The 19,794-nt window shown below is 47.0% G+C and overlaps 1 protein-coding gene, 2 long non-coding RNA genes and 4 other non-coding genes across 10 annotated transcripts in view; 4 read left to right on the top strand and 3 right to left on the bottom strand.

Moving 5' to 3' along the window:
• Positions 1 to 1,128: 1,128 nt before the first annotated feature.
• Positions 1,129 to 4,156, bottom strand: LOC148119587 (uncharacterized). Its single transcript, XR_015735130.1, has 2 exons — positions 3,168 to 4,156; positions 1,129 to 2,012 (listed from the first exon to the last, which is right to left on the bottom strand). It is a non-coding gene; the product is annotated as an uncharacterized LOC148119587 (long non-coding RNA).
• Positions 3,143 to 3,215, bottom strand: Trnar-acg (transfer RNA arginine (anticodon ACG)). Its single transcript has one exon. It is a non-coding gene; the product is annotated as a tRNA-Arg (tRNA).
• Trnay-gua (transfer RNA tyrosine (anticodon GUA)) lies at positions 3,546 to 3,637 on the top strand. The gene is given in 2 exon segments: positions 3,546 to 3,582; positions 3,602 to 3,637. It is a non-coding gene; the product is annotated as a tRNA-Tyr (tRNA).
• Trnay-gua (transfer RNA tyrosine (anticodon GUA)) lies at positions 4,002 to 4,090 on the top strand. The gene is given in 2 exon segments: positions 4,002 to 4,038; positions 4,055 to 4,090. It is a non-coding gene; the product is annotated as a tRNA-Tyr (tRNA).
• A 57-nt stretch (positions 4,157 to 4,213) lies between the features above and the next one.
• On the top strand, positions 4,214 to 4,286 carry Trnaa-agc (transfer RNA alanine (anticodon AGC)). Its single transcript has one exon. It is a non-coding gene; the product is annotated as a tRNA-Ala (tRNA).
• Positions 4,287 to 13,775: 9,489 nt separating this feature from the next.
• Positions 13,776 to 17,615, bottom strand: LOC146891482 (uncharacterized). The gene is made up of 2 exons (XR_014997372.2): positions 17,397 to 17,615; positions 13,776 to 14,014 (listed from the first exon to the last, which is right to left on the bottom strand). It is a non-coding gene; the product is annotated as an uncharacterized LOC146891482 (long non-coding RNA).
• A 72-nt stretch (positions 17,616 to 17,687) lies between these two features.
• The window catches only part of Trim55 (tripartite motif containing 55), a 39,821-nt gene continuing 37,714 nt past the window's right edge, over positions 17,688 to 19,794 (top strand). Inside the window, exons 1-2 of one of the 4 annotated variants that reach the window (XM_085677302.2) lie at positions 17,688 to 18,036; positions 18,534 to 18,706. In XM_085677302.2, coding sequence (XP_085533428.2) covers positions 17,869 to 18,036; positions 18,534 to 18,706 — 341 coding nt within the window. In that variant the 5' untranslated portion in view covers positions 17,688 to 17,868. The remainder of the gene's footprint in view (positions 18,037 to 18,533; positions 18,707 to 19,794) is intronic. The other 3 variants (XM_048420339.3, XM_048420341.3, XM_048420342.3) reach the window with 3 other exon arrangements.

The following is a 19,794-nucleotide window of genomic DNA, read 5'->3' on the forward strand; positions in this document are numbered from 1 at the left end:
GTTGCTCTGATCAAGTGCACTTTCCACTTTTTCTCTGTTGAGGAATCCCTGTCTAGGGAATGCTGCCACCCACAGTGGACTAGGTCTTGCCACACTAATAACCAAGGCAATTCTCTACATCCTCTACAAGACATGGCCAACCTGATCTAGACGATTCTTCACCTGAAGCTCTCTTCCTGGGTGACTCTGAATTCTGTCTAGTAGACAGGTACAATTAACTACCTGGGCAGTGGTGGTGGCGCACGCCTTTAATCCCAGCACTGGAGGCGGAAGCAGGTGAATCTCTGTGAGTTTAAGGCCAGTCAGGTCTACAAGAGCAAGTTCCAGGACAGGTAGGGCTGTTAAGGACAGGTAGGACTGTTACACAGAGAAATCCTGTCTTGAAAGAAACAACAAACCAACCAAACAAACAAACAAAAGCAACTAACTAGCATCTGTTTGAAGGGTCAGATGTAAAACATGAAGTCAAGGAGAACCTGGGTCATACAGTCCCTTCTGAGGACATGCTGCAAGAGCCTAGTGGCTTCCTACCAGGTCGGCTCTTCTGTAAGCACAATAGTTAGTAGAATGTTATGGATCCTTTAGATGGTATCAGCCTCTGGCCAGTGACCTAGCAAGACAGTGGTACTAAGGGCCCCAGGGCTCTTACTTGCCATGGAGCACCCAAGGGTACTACAGAAGCGGTCAGCTCGGCATCACTGTATGATGTCTTTCCCTAACAGGGCCTGATCTTCCCCCTTTCCACTTCCTCATTAAAGATGTATATTCTAATTCTGTCTCAGTTTCATCTCTCTGGAAAATTTACCAGTATGAAATCTTCAAATAATATTTATTTTGTCTCAGAAAGGCATTTAGATATTGTATTAATTACAGTCTTTTGCTGTGGTGAGATGTCATGACCAATGCAACTTATAAAAGAAAGCATTTTGCCCGGCAGTGGTGGCACAAGCCTTTAATCTCAGCACTTAGGAGGCAGAGGCAGGCTGATCTCTGTGAGTTCGAGGCCAGCCTGGTCTACAAGAGCTAGTTCCAGGACAGCCAGGGATGTTACACAGAGAAACCCTGTCTCGAAAATCCAACCAACCAAATAAATAAATAAATAAATAAATAAATAAATAAATAAAAACATTTAAAAAGAGAGAGAAAGCATTTCATTGGGTAAGGCTTGTTTACAGTTTCAGGGGTGATTCCATGGCCGTCATGGTGGAGAGAGTAGTGGCCCAGGCAGGTAGGCACGGACTCAGGTTGGATGCTCTATGTGTCTGTTGCTGATCTCCCGCTCTCCCCAGCTATCTCTTCCCATAGGCTCTCCCAGGCAGCTCTCCTCCGCTTAGCAGGGGGGGGGGGGGGAATTCAACAACAGCTGAGCAGTATTTGGGCCACTGATCTTGTTGCCTCCACCCCTGCTCCCGGGCCTCTTGAGAACTCTGGGTAGAAAAGGGTTCCGGCTTTTTGAGCTGCATGATGCATATTTTGAAGGGTGCCCCATCCCCCATTCTATAATCTCATTTGCTTTCCAACTCCAAATGTTTGTTTTCCAACTCTCGCTTTTGACATAGCAATGGTTTTTGTCTTTCTCCTCCCCTCACTCCTTCTCTTCTTATGAAGTCTTTTCAGTGGGGCGTGGAGGCAGAAACTCTGTGCACAACTCGCTGGCTCCTTGTCATGAAAAAAATGCCAGAACAAGGGAGAGTTTTACAGTCTTGCCCAAGAACGGGTCTCTCTGTGATAGACTGAGATATCCATAAAGCTTGGGAACCTTTAGCGGAGACTGTGACACTAGAGAAATGCTTTGAGGGCACTGAGGGAGGGGCCTTAAAGACACCGATCTTTCATCCTCTGTTTCCTAGGGATGCTCTTGCAGCTCACATGAAATTTGGTCACCAGAGCCAGAAATCACACACTTCCCGGTCCCCTACTGTTCCAGACAGGCTGTTTCAGGGTAACGGTTTCTGTCACAGTGCAATGGTAGCCATGACAATGACCCGCAGATAATTATCTTGTTTGCCATTCTGTGCGTGAGAGAAAAGAAACAAAAATAAGATAGAGGTTCTTTGCTCTTAAATGATTTGGTTTGTCTATGAACTCAGGCGAAGGAAAGCAACACTCGCTCATCTTCCACGAAGGTAACTTAAAAAACAAACAACCCCCCCCCCAAAAAAAAACATTCTGAGAAACACTACACAGCTTTAAAGATACCAGCACGTAAAAACTGACAAATATCAAGAGGAAACTAAAAAAAAAAAAATCCCCATCATTTTCAAATAAGTCTATGTTTTCCCACCCTCTTACGTCTTTGGTTCTTTAGCCACCTTTAAGCAAGCCGCTGCATTTCCATTTTAAAAACTAAAATAGCTAGTCCTGATCGACAAACAGACCCAACAGGAGGACGCGCCTGCTCCTAAGGGCTGGGGTCTTACTGCAAATCTAGGGGAGCACGGCAGAGGCTTCTGGAAGAGTCCACAGTGATCGCGGCCTGCAAACTGAACCAGGCCACATGAGGACAGGCTGAAGCCAAGCGGCCATGAGGCTGGGCTCTATAGGAAAAAGAAGCCGGGGAAGGGGCCCCGCCCGGTCCCTGGGCAGCGGGTAGGGGTCGGGAGAGAGGCGCAAGGAGCCAGGACTCTGTCCCAGGTAGGGACCGAGAGGCTCGGAGCCCAGAGTCCGCACCTCCGCCGCGTGTCCCGGCCCTGAGACCTAACACGTCCCTCTGCTCCAACTTCAGACCTCAGCGTTAGAGCGCCGCGATCGTCGGCACCGGAGCGTCCACGGAGCTCGTTGTGCTCAAACTGACAACTGAGCAAATGGCGACAAGCCCTTAACATTTTACTAACTCAAACTTTCCAAGAAATGTCCCACTTGGGAGGTACTACTTTGTGAAAACTAAGAACCATATTTTAAAAGGAGAACTTTGGTATACTTCGTGAGTTTCCCTGCATTGTATGAGTGGAGGGGAGTAACAGGGATTCACCTCTAGGGACTGCTCAGCAGGGGACTGGCAGCCAGGGCTTCAGAACTGACCTGCCCCGCGCACACAGCGCTACAGAAATGAGAATGCAAACGTTTCTCGCTGGTTTGTTTTAGGATCTTGGGTTTGTTTTATTCACAAATGCTAGGTTCTAAAACAGAGGCGACAAAAACTCGAGCCAGGCAGGAGTCGAACCTACAATCTTCTGATCCGTAGTCAGACGCGTTATCCATTGCGCCACTGGCCCGTCGATGAAGGAGAGTGTGGGGGCTTTCAGGATGACAGCATCAGGTCGTCCTCAGAGGTTACCCGGGCGACGTGGGGTAAGAAAGGAAGCGGTGCCAGGGGCAGTCAGGTGACGAACGGGAAGCCGACTGCCTACTGCGCTGCAGTCCTTTCTGGGCGGCTCAGGGTGGTCAGTGAGGCGGGGCTGCTGTTGTGCGCACGCGTGAAACGACGTGCGGCTGTGAGAAAGTCGCGAGTCCTGGGAAGTGCGCATGCTCAGCTCCGTTTGCCCGGCTGAATGCCCCATACTCACACCTGCTCAGTGTCAAGGGGCAAAAAGGCCCCTTGTGTCCCTTCGATAGCTCAGCTGGTAGAGCGGAGGACTGTAGCTGACTTCCTGCAGGAGACATCCTTAGGTCGCTGGTTCGATTCCGGCTCGAAGGAGACCGTAACATTTTCCCCAAGTTTCTTCTGACTTCCTACTGGCCCTTTTCAGCGTCAGCTCTCCAGTTCATCAACTTCTTACCCCAGTGCTTCCTGGTAATTTTAGAACTTTCGCTCCAAATCAGGCACGTCTGCCTCCGCTCTTGTGCAACCTTTTGCGACCCCCCTCCTCCGAGCGTGCTCACACACGCTCCAGAATGCGGCTGCCCCGCGGTCGAGGGTCGCTTCCTCCATCGCACGACCCCGCGAGCTCCGAGTCCCACGCGCCGAGGTGACACATGGCCTCCCTGCAGGCCCCGCGAGAGCGCCACACGGGGCCGTGACGCGGCGTTATGAAGCCGACCTGCCGGACGGCCATCCGCTCCCTTCGATAGCTCAGCTGGTAGAGCGGAGGACTGTAGGCGTACGGCCGCGGACATCCTTAGGTCGCTGGTTCGATTCCGGCTCGAAGGAAGGAGCTCATCTTTTTAGTTTTTTTCAGTTTCAGCCACGAGTCTTATTTTGAACTCTACTTCTGTGCTTTGCTGTGCTCTGCACTACCTCTAGAGGAACCGATAAGCAGACGTAAACAGTGGTGGGGGATTAGCTCAAATGGTAGAGCGCTCGCTTAGCATGCGAGAGGTAGCGGGATCGATGCCCGCATCCTCCAGTTTTTTTTCTCTTCGTTTAATTCTCTGGTTTTTTCTTTCGTTTTGGGATCAGCGGAAAGACTGTTGGCAAAGCTCAGCGAGGTGTCATTTCACCTTTTCGTTTTGTCCCAAACTCCCAGGTTCGCTGAAGCTAAGCGGCCCTCACTGAGGGGACTCGGTATGCGGATGAAGCAGAACCTGCGTCGTACACCGACTGAGCCGAGGCTCCCCGGCTGGGCGGGCTGCTGTGAGGCCGAGCCTAAGGCTGGTGCCCAGGGACGACAGGGCCCTCCCGGAAGAAACGGTGGGGCGTTGCGTTGACTAGGGACCAGCACGGAGGGAAAACTAAAAATTAAAAATAAATATTTAAAAGTTCAATTTAGGTTTCCCTTGTACATACACGCACGCACAGACACACACACCATACTCTGAAACAAACATTTAGATAGTGACATAACACTCAAAATTCATTTTGGGAATCGGTTACCCTCTCCTATTTTTTTAGAATTGAGTCTCAAATAGAGTTATTGCCTTTAGAAGTCCTCTTGTGGTTCCCACAACACGGAGCGCTACCCTTTCAGTCAACGGCAGAATTATTACCCTTTTGAGGATCACAATAAATCATAATTCATTTGTACATTTTAGAGTCCTGGGCAACTTGTGTGCTTTTCTTCCCCGTGTGTACAGCCTGTTGCGACTTACTGCTGCCTTCTACTTTCTCCCCTTCCATTTTAATCTCACTTTGAATATTTTCAATAAGGTTTTTAATTGAATCTTTGAATCGCTTAAGTATATCTCCCTACATATAAATTATGCATTTTTTATTTTATTTTTTATTTTTAGTGTTTTGAGACAAAGCTTTAGTAGCCCAGGCTAGCCTTGAACTGCCTCTGCCTCCGAAGTGCTGTGATTAAAGGCCTGTGGTACCACATCCAGCAGGCCTATGTCTCTTGATTGTCTGCCTCAGTTCCCCCAGTATCAGGATTACTGGTGTTCCCCACAATGCTCTGCCATTGAAGTATTGTTTGTGAACGGTAGCAACCCTTCTAACTGTACGTGATGAACAGAGAAAGAAGTGGGCACGTCCAGGACTAGAAAGGGACAGCACCTGGGCCAGAATCGAGTCACTTCCTGAGGTCTCCAGCCCCAGCAGGGAAGTCACCAACAGTCACAGGTATAAATCGGGAGGCGGCATCACATAGAGCCTAGTCACGTGGGCAGTGGAAGCCAATGGTCTGTCCCGGCTCTGTAGGGCCTCGGACAGGTTGCTCAGCGGCTAGGTTACCTCCATTTTATCCTCTGCGAAGCATGCTAGCTGTAACGGCGCTTCCTTTCAATTAAGACAGAACTTGGAATCTCTTAGTTCAGAGCAGGAAAGGGGAAATTAGGGGAGAGGAGAAAAAGAGAAGGGGGAGGAAAGGGATGGGGGAGTAAGAGGCACCAACAGGGCTTGGCATTTTGCTGGCATGCTGCAGAGACTGAGACAGATTTCAACACGCAGAGACCTGATAGACCCGCCACACCTACAGTAAGGCCCAGAGGATTTACAGGCTTCTCCCTGTGCTGTGCAAATACGTAGGACGGTGCAGCAAAGGGGTGCTTGGACCTCCCGAGCAAGGGAAGCAGAACAAGACTGGAAATGAAGGCTAAACACACTGTGGTATGGTCACATCACTGCCTGTGTATACCTACTGACATGTTTACTGAGGTCTCATGGGGGCAGGGGAGTATGGCTAAGGTTGTCCTAAGAAGGACCTGGAGCCCACGTGATGGTTTCAGTATGTGCCACTTGGCGGAGTGTCACTGCTTATTTCTAGCCCAGAAATTGTCCCAAGACACATTCAGAAGAACGTTCAATATATCGATTTTACCCATTTCCCCCAGAGATCTGTATGATGAAGTGGAATTTATAAAGGAGCTTTGAAGGTGGAGTGGTTATCAGGGTGAAAGACAGCTTCCAGTGAGCAGTTTACAGTCGACCTAAGGAAGACCCGCCACAGCACTCAGCGCGGTTCACGTCAGTCCCTTCACTGCAGTTTTCATCCTCGTGTGCTCAGAGTTCTTATGGTCAAGTATCAGGAGAAACTGTAAAAGGCGGAACAGGCCGAAGCAGTGTAGGAAGCGCTCAGTAGACATCCTGAGTCGGGCCTTGGGTGGAGGCCGCACCAGGAATTCCCTTGCAGCAAAGAGAGCTAGGGGCTATGTTTTGTTTTTCAGTGACTTTGAAGGTTGTTACATGATGGCAAATTCCTCAGACAAATAATGGTTAGGGCTGCTTCTGTTGTTGCCCTGGGTGGTGGTGGCTTTGTGTAGTCCAGACTTCCCTTTAATAGGATGAATGGTTGGTCTTGGGCTCCACCTCCCACGTGCTGGGAAGACAAGCATTCGCAAATCAAATGGGGCTTTTGAGGAAGTGCTTTACAAAACCAAACCTTTAGCTCTAAGAAAGCAAAGAAGGAGTCATTCTCTCTGGGAGAGCTGACCTATGGAGGTTTGTGGGGAGCAGAGAAAGTCCTAAATGACCATATATTGTTAGCAAGGAGTCCATGTCAAGGACCCCAGTGTGTAAGACTGGGGAACGGCAAAGTCTTCCTCCGGTCCAAGTACTAGTAAGGAAGGACTGGCCTTTAGCTAAGACCAGTGAGGGCAGAAACTATCAACCACATGCCTCCTCCTTCTGGATATTTGCAGCAATCCTGAGACTGCTCCCCTTCAGGGACCTCCCACTGAAGGTAGTTGGACTCTTCCCTTTGGAATACGCACCAGCTGCTGTGGGGTAATGCTCTTATACACTGTACAGATTTGTCTCTTGTATTGGTTTAATAAAACATTGATTGACCAGTAGCCAGGCAGGACGTATAGGCAGGGCAACCAGACTAGGAGAATTCTGGGAAGAAGAAAGACAGAGATGCAGTCGCAAGTCAGATGCAGAGGAAGCAAGATGAGAATGCCTCAAAGAGAAAAGGTACCAAGCCACGTGACTAAACATAGACAAGAATTATGGGTTAATTTAAGTTGTAAGAGTTAGTAACAAGCCCGAGCAATAGGCCAAACAGTTTATAATTAATATGATTCTCTGTGTTCATTTGGGACTGAATGGATGAGGGACCGAACAGAAAAAAATCTTCTGTCTACACAGAATAAACTTTCTGGGTTTTTGATTGTATAGTAGGTGCCCCTCACACACACACAGGACCAAGTTGTGCAGAACATGGCAAAGTCTGGTATTTGGAGAAAAAAAACATTTCATCTAAATTTCAGATAAAGTGTTGCCTTCTTTATGGAACATGAACTGTACTTATAATAGTCATGGGAAGGAGGAGTAGGCAGGTAGATAGGGCAGGTAGATGTGTATTGTAGAAAGCTAACATTTTTGCTCTCTTAATTACAGATGCTTTAGTTTGTGGCCCAGGAATTGGCTCAAGCACCCACATAAAAACACTTGCAACTTTAGTGCTGGGAGAAAAAAAAAATAGGAGAATCCTGGGGGTTCACTGGCCAGTCAGCCTAGCCAATTGTCCTGTCTCAAAATCATGAGGAACGTGATAGAATAAGATAGCTAATGTCAATGTCTGGCCTTCATATACACCTCCATGCAGAGCTAGCACATGTGTACATACACACACATGCAGACACACACATAGCACATACACGTAGCACACACACACACAAACACACAGGCACACACAGACACACACACACACACAGATCACACACACACACTCAGATACACACACATACACCCAGACACACAAACACTCACACACACACACACACACACACACACACACACACACATACACACACCAAGAGCACTTAGTTTACACAGATTAATTATCCACTGCTTTGTTTTGGTCTGGGATCAAAATTTGGAGACCCTTTAGTCAAGGTCAGAAGTTAACCTGCAAGCCATAGCCTAGATTGTACCCTCGGTTTCCGGGGCTGCCGAAACTTCCTCCTTCAGCAGCCACCAGGGCCTCCAACATTCACATCATCCAGGGGTCGGAGCCTGCTTTATTTGTATTGTCCTCTGTTTTAACTATGGAGTCAGTCACAACCTCCTCGATTCTATTGGGTACCAGAGACTAAGCCAGAAGGAAGACTGGCCTTGCAGTTCCTATCTCCTTTTCCCTAAGTGGCCCCACCACCATCAAGCTGTGTTAATCAAATGCTGGACGGATTTTAGACCCTCCTAGGTAGCCAGCCACGGGGCCTGTCTGTGAAGGCATTCCCAGGGGTTAACTAAGATCTGAAGCCCCACCCACCATGTGTGCCATTCCCTGGGTGGGGTCACACACCCTGTAAAGGTGTGAGCACCAGCTTATAGCTATCTCTTGCTCCCTCACTATGACTCAATGGCCTGCTGCCCCCCACGTTCCTGATACCACAGCTAGAGCTGCTCTGGCCCCACACCACCCCTGCCGGGACGAGCTGTACTCTCACAATGTCCCTACCGTGAGCCGTTTCCTTTAAGCTCTCCTCAACAGGTACAACAATAAACCAAGCAACCAATGCAAGCTCTATTTAATGTACTTCCTATTGGCCCCACCTTGTCTCCAGCCATAAGTTCTGTTTTGTTTAAGAAATATGTGTTTGTCAAAGCTAAGCCTCTATAATCTCTAAGGATTTGTGCCAATGAGACAGAGGGACCAGGAGTAAATGAAGTGCCCAGGACCTCTGGAGTGCTGAGAATGACTATCATTTGTGACTAGTGCTGTCCCCAGAACGCTCTGACCTAGTCTGGAAGTTGGAGTAAACCATTGATATTGTTCCTCTAGCCATATGGAGCCAACGGGAGTTCACATCCTAGCTATAAATTACAGAATCTACTCAATGGCGGTCACCCAACTCCTGTTGGAGAGTCCCTTATATATACTTTAGTTGTCCCCCAAGATTTTTCTTTTAATTTTACATCCAAAGACATTTTGACCAATAAGAAACCACTAACCACATATGGTCATTTAAATACAAACTTAAAGCTCAAAATTTAGTTCAAGACTTTGTAGGGAATAAAACTGGGAAGTCATATGTTAAGTGAAGTAACACAGGCTCAGAAGATAAACACCACATGTTCTCTCATACATGTGTGTCTTAGCTTCTGTTGCATATGTGTGTTTATGTGGGAATGAGTGTGGTGTAAGCTAGGAAACAGAGATCTGAGGACAGGACAGGAGGTGATGGACACATGAGACAAGAGAGTGGAGAGGTAAAAGCTTAGAAAGTGGAGGAGATAGGGCCATAAAGGAGTTGGGGAGGACCAACCAAAGCAAAGCCTGGTGTCCACTAACTTAGAGAAAGATTGAGGTGGTTCCCCTATGCCAAGCAGGAAGGCAGGACCACTGGGAGTGATCTGATCATGGGAGAGCTTTGGCTTGAGGCCTCGCACAGGGTTCTAGATTCTTGCCGTGATTTGTCGCTTCCTGTCACTAAGGAGACAAGCATCAGGTCCAGCTTGCGCCTCCTGGTGCTCCAGCATCTGCTGTCTCGCTGAGACGGAGAGCGTCTCCAGCCCTCTTGGAACAAGCTCAGTTCCATCTATATTAATGATACAGCTCACTAAGCTCCTGCACAAGCAATTGACCACATGAAATACACCCTAAAATACCCAGACATAGAACCTATGGTGGATAAAATGGCTTCTTGCGGCAAAATTTGTTTATTTAACATACAGTATACAAGACATTTAATTCCAGACTAGTACTGGACACGATAGTCGGACAGCACAGACAGAGTATCTTCAACATCACAGAAAATCCTGATGCTGAGTGTCATCCTAGCGCATGAGGGTAGCACAGGGTGGTGGGTGAGAGAGCCTGGGATCCGTAATGAAACAGTGCTCTCCGCACATCTTAGCAACTGTAGCACAGGACGACCTCTCTCAGCCACAGCTGGCCACCCGGTGATAATGAGAGCTGTGGTGGGCTGCTGTGATACAGAGCGAGTGGGACTCGGGGTGTGTTTATTTGTTGTGCTGAAACAGGAGCAAAAATAATTTCAGAGCCTCCCTTTCCCGGTCCTGAAGATCGTACTGAGCTTTGAGAGAATGATGAAGGGTTTGGCGCTGGTCCCAACTTCTTGAAATTCTTAGAATTTCCTGCACCGTGGCACGTCTGTGATAATTTATGCTAATCAGATGACCCAGGAAGGGATGGAGAGAGCAGCCCTATGATTAGAATGTTGGAGTTCTGCAGCGTGTAAGATCTGCCAGGTTTCTGAGAGGCAAAGAGGGCTAGAGATACTCAGTCACATGACCAGCACTCAACCCCAGCATGTCTGTACGTTAGATCTGTACTCAGAAGCGTGGGTGAGCATCCCAGGATAACATTTCTCTGTACGTATGGTCTTGCATCTATGTGCCAGGATGGTGGTAAATCTCATATATATGTATGTATATGCATATGTATATGGATGTATACACACACGTGTGTATGTGTGTATGTGTGTGTGTGTGTGTGTGTGTGTGTGTGAGAGAGAGAGAGAGAGAGAGAGAGAGAGAGACTTTTCTCATTGATGTGGCAAAATTCCTGACAAAGGCTCACTGTTTTAAAAGACACCACTTATCATGATGGGGAAGACGCGGCAACAGCGTCTGGATATCAAGAGTGTGCGGCTGGGACTCCTTGTCTTTTTGTATCTTGGCAGAACAGGAAGCAGAGAGCAAACAGGAAGTAGGGCAGGAGCTGGGCCTGCAACCTGTGATCCACTTCCTCCAGTGAGTCTTGCTCTCCTAGACTTAAAGGTTCAACAATTTTCCAAAGACTCACCACCAGCCAGGAGCCAATTGCTCAAACACGTGGCCAGGGTGACCATTTCACATTCAAACTGTGTGAAGCTGGGACTTAACTACAATGCTTTTCTGAGTTATACACCGCTAGCAACCTGTCAAACTGAAGATGGTAAGAATCCTCGAGTGCATAGCCAGTGTTTTTGCTTGTAGGGTCCAAAGCGAGGATAGTTACGTAGAACCCTGTGCTCTTAGTGGCTAGTGTCACAATTGCCGTGCCCTGGCTCCTGAAGCCTGTTTCCGTTTGACCTGGTGGCTAGAGGTTGGAGATTATCATAAACCTCTCTGTTGTCATCTCTTAACACCAAATGCACTTTGAAGTGCATCTCCAGGGTCCTGAGAACTCGCGATACCCCTTAGACCCTCTTCAGAGACTGGAGGTTTCGGCTTCGTGGAGTTTCTAAACATACGACACCACCAACTTGGTGGACTCGGGAATGAAGAACAGTGAAATTGTTTTGTGGGATTTCGAGCTCTATCTAATGTGTGTGGCGAGACTGAGGGTAGAGGAGGTTGTGACCGCCACACATATAGTCCAGATGCTCTCCAGGCCACCGTGTTGCATTTACAATGCCTTGGAGGCCTTAAAGCTGTGCTTCCAGCATGGTCCCTGTCTCCCGGACTTTGAAGAATTTGGGAGCAGGCTGAATATTCTGGCTCTTCTCTAGAGCACACCCCTGTGTTCCATCCCCAATACACAAATCGGTCTATAGTTGCTTCTCTTTGAAAGAAGGCGGGACCAAGAGAAGGAAACAAGAGGGTGGGGGCACAGTGAACATTAGTCAACTCTTGATTATATTCCTGTGAGGTTCTAGCTGGCTTTCCAGGTGGCCTACAGGAAAACACTTCTGGAAAAAAGTGAAAGGTGAAGAGCCCAGATATGGTATGCCTGTCTGTATGCTGTGTGTAGTATGACAGGCCGGCTTGTTGGGGTATCTGTTCCCACCTGGTACCCCACAGCCGGCATATCCCAAAGAAATCACACAGATGCCTTAACTGATTGGCCCATTAGGTCAGGCTACTTATTAGCTCTTATAACTTATGTTACCCCATTATCCTTATCTACATTAGCCACATGGCTCCGTACCTTTCTCAACTGGGCAAGTTACATGCTGCCTCTTCGATGATCTGCGCAGGGGTGGCAGAGGGAGCTTTCTCCTCCCTAGCCTTTTGCTATTCTCATTGCTCCGCCTCTACTTTTTGTCTGGTTGATCTGCCTATACTTCCTGCCTGGTCAATCAGCGTTTTATTAAAATACATGATTGACAGAATACAGACAATTCTCTTGCACCAGCTGTAGATATGTTTTATTACCACTGGTTAATAAAGAAGTAGGTTTGACCAATAGCCAGGCAGAATGCAGCTAGGCCAGAAAGTCAAACTGACTACAGAGAAAAGGAAGGCAGAGTCAGGGAGAGGTCAGCAGTGGCTGGAGAAACAGTATGTGAGTTAATGGCCACATGGCAATACATTGATTAATAGAAATGGGTTAATTTAAGATATAAAACTAGTTGGTAATAAGCCGGAGCCATTGGCCAAAGAGTACGTAACTAATATTAAGTCTCAGAGTGGTTATTTGGAAGCTGGCAGGCAGGAGAGAAACCTCCATGAAGCAGAGGGTAGAAAAAGAGAAGGCTGTCCATCAAATAACAGAAGTGGGGTTTTCAAACACCAAGAGTAATACTGTTTCTGAGCTATTTCCCCCGACAAACACTGCTAAGGTATTTATGAACCCTGGTCAGTTGTAGATGACTGAGCCTAAATCCAGCTAGGTGCGGGTAATTTTCCGAGAGCACAAGGCGAGGCAGATGAAGAACCCAGGGAGAATCTGCCTGCTGACTCACAGTAGCATCCTGGGCAGCATCCGTGCTAGGCACCGAGTCATCTCCATGGATACAACTTTCACAACCCCAGAGTCCATTTCCTTCTGCCCTGCCCAGTGCTACCGTCCTATGCCAGGGTTTTCTGACCTCTCACCTGAACTATTGGCAATAGTTTCCAATCTTGCTTGAGCCGGGTCACCCGCACCGTCACCTGTCCTCACCGCAGCAGGGAGGTTTAGTCCTCTAACACACACAGGGCTCATGGAACCATTCTTATGAGAAACTTTCAGTGACTTCCTTGTGCATGATGGAGTAAGTATTTTACTAACAACCTTTAGTACAGGACCCTTGGGCTGTCCGTGCCTCGGTAGAGTGTTCACCTCAAACCACCACGTATGCTGGCGCTCTGTACGCTTGTTGCTCCACGTCTCTGTAAATATGTCTTTCCTGAGTGGATCCGTTCAAAAGTTACCCAGCCTCTGGAGTCTCCCTCATCCCTACTGTTCCTCATTAGCCCTTTCTCACTGTGGTTCTTACATGTGACTATCTCCATTCTGCTGAGCTCCTGGGAGGCAGTAACCTGATCTTTTATTAGTCTTTCGATTCCACATGGTAAATATTCAGTGGATTCTCTTAGAAGGGGAGGATTATTTCCACCAAAGTTTCTGCGTCAGTGTGTGCTCATGTGCTACCTACTGACTTTTCGGTCAGCGGTAGAGTGGTGGTCTATACGCTGGTGGCCCCATAAGACTGTATCACTTGGCGTTGTCTCTGTGGTCATAACATCAAGCGTAGTTCATTATGGACACGTTTATAGTGATCCTGCTGCTGGGGAATCTAGACCAATGTCATGTACTGGTGTCTTAGCTTTTGATAAAGACGTGAAGAAAAATGTTCACAGCTGTACGGCTGTGTTTAATAAATAGTTATCACACAAGAGTGCAAAATCAAAAGTTTACAAGGTAAAGAGCAATAGTAATGGACCTGGAGAGATGGATCAGCAGCTAAGAGCACTGGCTGTTCTTCCAGAGGATCCAGGTTTGATGGCCAGCACCCGGAAGGTGGCAAACAACTGTCTTCACTCCAGTTCCAAGGGATCTGACACCTTCTTCTGGTCTCTGAGCGAATACCGATTGCATGCCTATGATACACAGACAAACATGTAAGCAAAAAATGCTCGTATACATAAAATAAAATTATAAAAATATAGCAAACTAATGTTGAATGATTGGTGAAGAAGTAGCATTTATTTATTTATCTATTTATTTATTTATTCAATTAAACAGTTCTGTGCACAGCTCGGGCACAGTCTACAATGGTCTACAGTACCGCCCCAGGCCTTCACATGAGCTCTCCGTCTCACCCAGAGCAGTTTCCCGTCTTTTCACTCTCTCTACCCTCTTTTCACTGTACAGGTGCACAGATGCTCACCACCATGCCTTAACGGCCCACGGCATTCTGCACTAGAGCACGCTGCTCTGGTTTGTAGTCTAGGACCAATAAGAATGCGTCGAAGAGCTCAAGCACGCAGTCACCTGTGCCAGTTAGGTTACTGCGAATCCAGACTGATGGCCACACACTGATAGAACTGCCTAAGGATGCGGTTCTCGCGCTGGAACCCCGCTGACAAAGAAGCCAGAGCTATATTATTAGTTCAAGACTATAGTGGTTAATCTTCATTGTTCGCTTCACCAAAGACACCTAGAAAATTTGCCAAGTGCCTTCTAGGTGTGGTCGTGAGGTTATCTCTAGAGTCAACTCATATGTCAGTCTTCAGACTGAATAGGTAAGGCCCACTCTGAATTGTGGGCAGCTGGAACCTAGGACAAAAAAGAGGAAGAAGGGGCACCCATATTTATTTGCACACTGGGCTCTCTTCAGGTGGTCCGATATTTGCCGCTGCTGTCATCCTAGACACTGGACTTGTCTTTGAACTTGACCCTTCAGGGGCTTCCCAGCCTTCTTCTGAGACTTCCAGCTTCTTGAATTAAGACAATATTGGTCTCTGCAGATCTCTAGCCTTCAGAAGGCCATTGTGGGGTTGTATTGTTGCATGGAGGGCCCACGTTGGGGACCAAGTTGTTGTAAGGAGGACTTACTTGATCGTCCTGGCTGCCCAGAACCAAAATAATCACACAGAAACTGTATTAATTAAATCACTGCTTGGCCCATTAGCTCTAGTTTGTTATTGGCAAGCTCTAGCATATTAATTTAACCCATTTCTATTATTCTGTATATCACCACGGCTCCATTGCTTCTCTCTGACTCTGCCCTTCTTTCTCCCAGCATTCAGCCTAGCTTTCCCTGACTACCTAAGTTCTGCCTTGCTACAGGTCCAAAGTAGCTTCTTTATTCATTAATGGTAATCAGAGCATACAGAGGGGACTCCCACATCATTATACAACCTTTTGTCATGTGACCCTATCTGGTCAACCCTTCTTACTGTTGTGGAATATTATTTTAAGATGTGTTACATTTGTTTATGCTGTGGAATATTTGTTTAATGATGCAATGATGTATTGCATTCTTCTATATTGTATTTGTTTAACTCTGTGAAGCTGTGTTACTTTGACTGTCTAAAACACCTAATGATCTCATAAAGAGATGAACGGCCACTAGCAAGGCAGCAGAAAGGATAAGTGGGGCCAGCAGACAGAGAGAATAAAGAGTAGGAAAAACCTGGGCAGGGGGCAGGAGAGAAAGAAGAGCAAGAGCAAGGAGAGGAAGATGGCAGGGACCAGTCACCCAGCCATACAGCCAGCCATGGAGTAAGAGTGAAAGTAAGGTATGCAGAAGTAACAAAAGGAAAAAGCCCAGAGGCAAAAGGTAGATGGGATAATTTAAGAAAAGTTGGCTAGAAACAAGTGAAGCTAAGGCTGGACACTTATAAAGAATAATAAGCCTCCATGTGTGATTTATGTGGGAACTGGGTGATAGGCCCCTGAAAGAGTCAAAAGGGCAAAAAATCAAAACAACCAACATCTTACAATTATACATATACATGTACATATACATTTATATCCATACATATATACATATATGTGTATATACATCACTGATATGATCCTGACTGATAAATGTTTTACTTTGGATATCAAGGTCTTTTACTTCTGCAGTAGAATCTTCTCTAGAAATTTTCTTATATATTGAACACCATAACCAAAGTAATGATAAACAGACTCTAACTGCTGAAGTGAGTTGACAGGAAAGTGGCATGAATTCTCTCCTTCACTGTGGTTGCTAAATAAATATTGGAAGTTTGGAGAGAATCTTTAAAAGATTCCCACCCCCAATGTTTATGCATTTGCATAATTTATTAGATAACCAAGCTTACAAATTGCAATTAAGCTGTCCAGGCATCTCGAACAAGACTGTGCACGACCAGCCACAATGACCTGCCCTTTATTGTAATTAAGAACACACTGGAGATTTTTGCGCTTTGTTTGGGATTTTTGAAATCATAGAGAAATGAGATTAAAAATTCATCACTTAAAAATGACATGAATTTCTCTTTCACTTTCTGTCTGATTTAAACTGTTTTATGTGCAGTCCATATCAATTACAGCCTTTACAGATCCCTGGCAAATGTCAGAATCGGTGTTTATGATGCAAGAGCAGAGCAAGAATATCAGAAATTATCAGGGATACTATTATTTTAGAAAAGAACCTCGGATGAAGGGGAAAATACACAGGCCCTTTAGGAGCAGACTGGGCAGTGGGTAGGACTCTGTCTTCCTCTAACACATGATAACATGTAATTATAGCATGCAGTTCATCTACGGGCTGCTATTCCATTGAGGATTGCTGTCGTAAACTAAGCTAGATTTTTTTCTTAAAGTCTATCACAAATTTTCTCTGTGTTTTGTGCTGTATGTGGGCTGGGAGGTACAGGATACAAGTGGGAAGTATAAAAGTACTCAACAACTGGTTAATTTTTAAAAGAGGTCTGGGGAGATGGCTTAGTGGATAAAACACTTGCCACACAGTGTGATGGCTCCTGGTCAGATCCCCAGAGCTCACGTAAGCGCCAACTGCATGTGGCTGCCCACCTGTAAGTCCATGGAAAATAGAGGAAGATGAGGCCAGACTAGTGCTATCCTACCCACCAGCTTTAGCTTCAGCTGAGAGATCCTGTCTCTACAGAGAAGGTGGAGAGTGATGCAGGAAACCAGTCCCGTGCCTCCCCACACACATGAACATGCATGCACACACACTGACATGCACAAAAAGTAAAGACTTTTGTAGGTACTTTCATGGTGACAGTGTCTTGAATTCAGCCTTACACTGCAATCTTGGCAGAGACGAAAAACTTAATATCAAGAGCGACTTTTTACATGACTGCCCTGTGAGATCAGGATGGAGATCTGCAAACAAGTTCTGCTTGCCGTCACCTAAGATGCTGCCGTCACCTACGAAGTTGCCGTCACCTTACTTTGGGCGGCTTGCTTCCTGAAGTCTGAAGAAACAACATTTCTTATACAGTTACACTGCACTGGACGAGAAACAATGTTGACGTTTCTTACAGTTACACTGTAGGACTGCATTCCGAAGGAGCCTGTCACCGAGTTCTTTCCAGTCGCTCCTGGAGGGCATGGCTCTGAGACCAGGCCTGTGCCTTTGCATGTGTTGTTGACAGCTGTGGGCTGTAGACCGCCCTCCCTTCAGAACCCCTGCTAAACGGGACTTGTAATCCCCTTCCCACCCACGCTCTTACTCCCCAGGGCAAGAATGTTGACTCCTGCACTCTGTCACCTGTCAGAATCCATCCTCCTGTCACTGGCTTATATGGACAAGTCGGCCCAGGGTCATGTGACCTTCGGTTGCTAAAAACAGCTCCATCACCTACTCCGAACCAGGGCCTGAAACAATGTCCTCCATAGAGAGAAACATAAAGGACACTTGATCGCACAGCCCTTGGAATTATTTCCAGGAAATACTTGCCGAAGCCGTCCGGGAGCTCCCGTCCCCTGGCAGCACCCTAGGGACGGCCAGGAAATGAGCGCTTCTTTGAATTACAAGTCTTTCTCCAAAGAGCAGCAGACCATGGATAACTTGGAAAAGCAACTGATCTGCCCTATCTGTCTAGAGATGTTCACGAAGCCCGTGGTCATTCTCCCCTGCCAGCACAACCTGTGCAGGAAATGTGCCAGTGACATCTTCCAGGTAGGTTTGTTTGGAATCTGGAGGGTGTGGAGTGCCCTCCATCCTGCATCAAGGGTTTGAAGTCAAAGCCGGTTCCCTTAGAGCGTTAAGGCTGTTTTCAGTGCCTTTGAATCGTTTCCCTGGGTTTGGCTGTCGAGTCCCTTCCCACTTCCAATCCATTTGTGTTTTAATTCTAAGAACCATATTTGTCATTAGTAAAACAAAACAGGGGCACCGAATCCGTTTAAAATTTGAAAATGAGTTACCGGCCAGGTTATGAGTGTTGGAGCATCTGGTTGAAACTTGGGGTGATGAAAACACGGGATAGAAAAATGCTTCTTGCTGACGAGGGTGTACTGTAGGTTTGGCTGTGGATCAGGGGAGGCCCTGGGTTCCAGGACCACTTGCAGGAAGCTGAGGAGTCCATATTGTGCCTAGTGTCAGAGAGTGAAAACGGTCTCCAGAAGGCTCCCTGTGGCATTGCTCAGTTTCTTTTTTTTCTTACTTGGCAAGAACAGGCCTCTAACCCGTACTTACCCACGAGAGGAGGGACCACTGTGGCGTCGGGGGGCCGGTTTCGCTGTCCCTCCTGCAGACACGAGGTGGTGTTGGACAGACACGGGGTTTATGGACTTCAGAGAAACCTGCTCGTGGAAAACATCATCGACATCTATAAGCAGGAGTCCAGCAGGTAAGAGCGGCTCCGAGAGGCAAACCTCATGGCTGCTTTGCTTTCAGCTCAATGGGTGGATGCACTACGTGTTTGTTCTTTAAAAGGCTTTTCCCTGCCAGTCCTTCCCAATGACATAGGGGTGCTCACGGAGGAGAGAAGGAAGCTGGTGAGCCTGCTTCAGTGCCATCAAAGGCAGTCATGTTGGAAGAGGTGTCCTGCCTCCCACAGCCTTGCATTACCTTCAGTTTAGACGTATTGGCACATTGTAGGCTCATTGTAAGTCCAGATTCTATGTTACAAGAAAACTCTAGTACAGACATGTATATAAGGCAAGAAGCATCAATGCCCCAAATACCCCAGGTCCCAGTTGCCTTGCCTTAAAGTTGTCTAAACAACAGCAATCTCACCAATTCAAACATTCTGACACCATCGTTTGTCCTAATATTGGTTCTATGGAGTGCCCAAGGCAAGAGATAATGCCGGTTTTCAGGAACTTCGTCTGCAGAAATGGGAGCGGAAACGAACGTCCAGCTGTTTCCCTACAGCTGCGTCGTCTTAGCACCCGCTTGCTGAGTGACTGGCGCGTCGTCTGCATTCATTCACTGAAATATTCAGAAAGGTTTCTTATCATCACACCACACAAGTTACACCATTCCTTTCCAAACGGTGAAACTGCAGTTTATTCCTAGAAGGCACAGTCTGAAGAGCCCTCTCTCAGTCCTGCATAGGTCATGTGAGTTCAAAACCGCAGTATCCGGATGGAGATCACGCAGAAATGGACCCGTCGTGACCCGTATTATATGGGGCACGTGCGTATGGAACATCTGCAGGGTTGCAAATGCCATGCGCCCTTTGCGGGAAAGTTGTTCCGTTAATCTAACGTGTAATTATTGCAATTATTATGCCCATTAGTTTCTGCTTAAGATTCAGAGCTAAATTAGATAGCACCAGGCTATAGATGGAATTGAGGAATTGCTGATGACATATTGTGGCCACCTGTTTTCCTTGCTTCCAAATCTTTTGACAAGAAGGAAAATGGTACCAGAGTTACGGATCTGATTCCATGGTATTTCATTGTCTTAAAATTCAACAGAGGTATCCCAATG

This window comes from Myodes glareolus, chromosome 16 (assembly GCF_982192425.1).
Source record: "Myodes glareolus chromosome 16, mMyoGla1.1, whole genome shotgun sequence".
NCBI classification, from domain to species: domain Eukaryota; kingdom Metazoa; phylum Chordata; class Mammalia; order Rodentia; family Cricetidae; genus Myodes; species Myodes glareolus.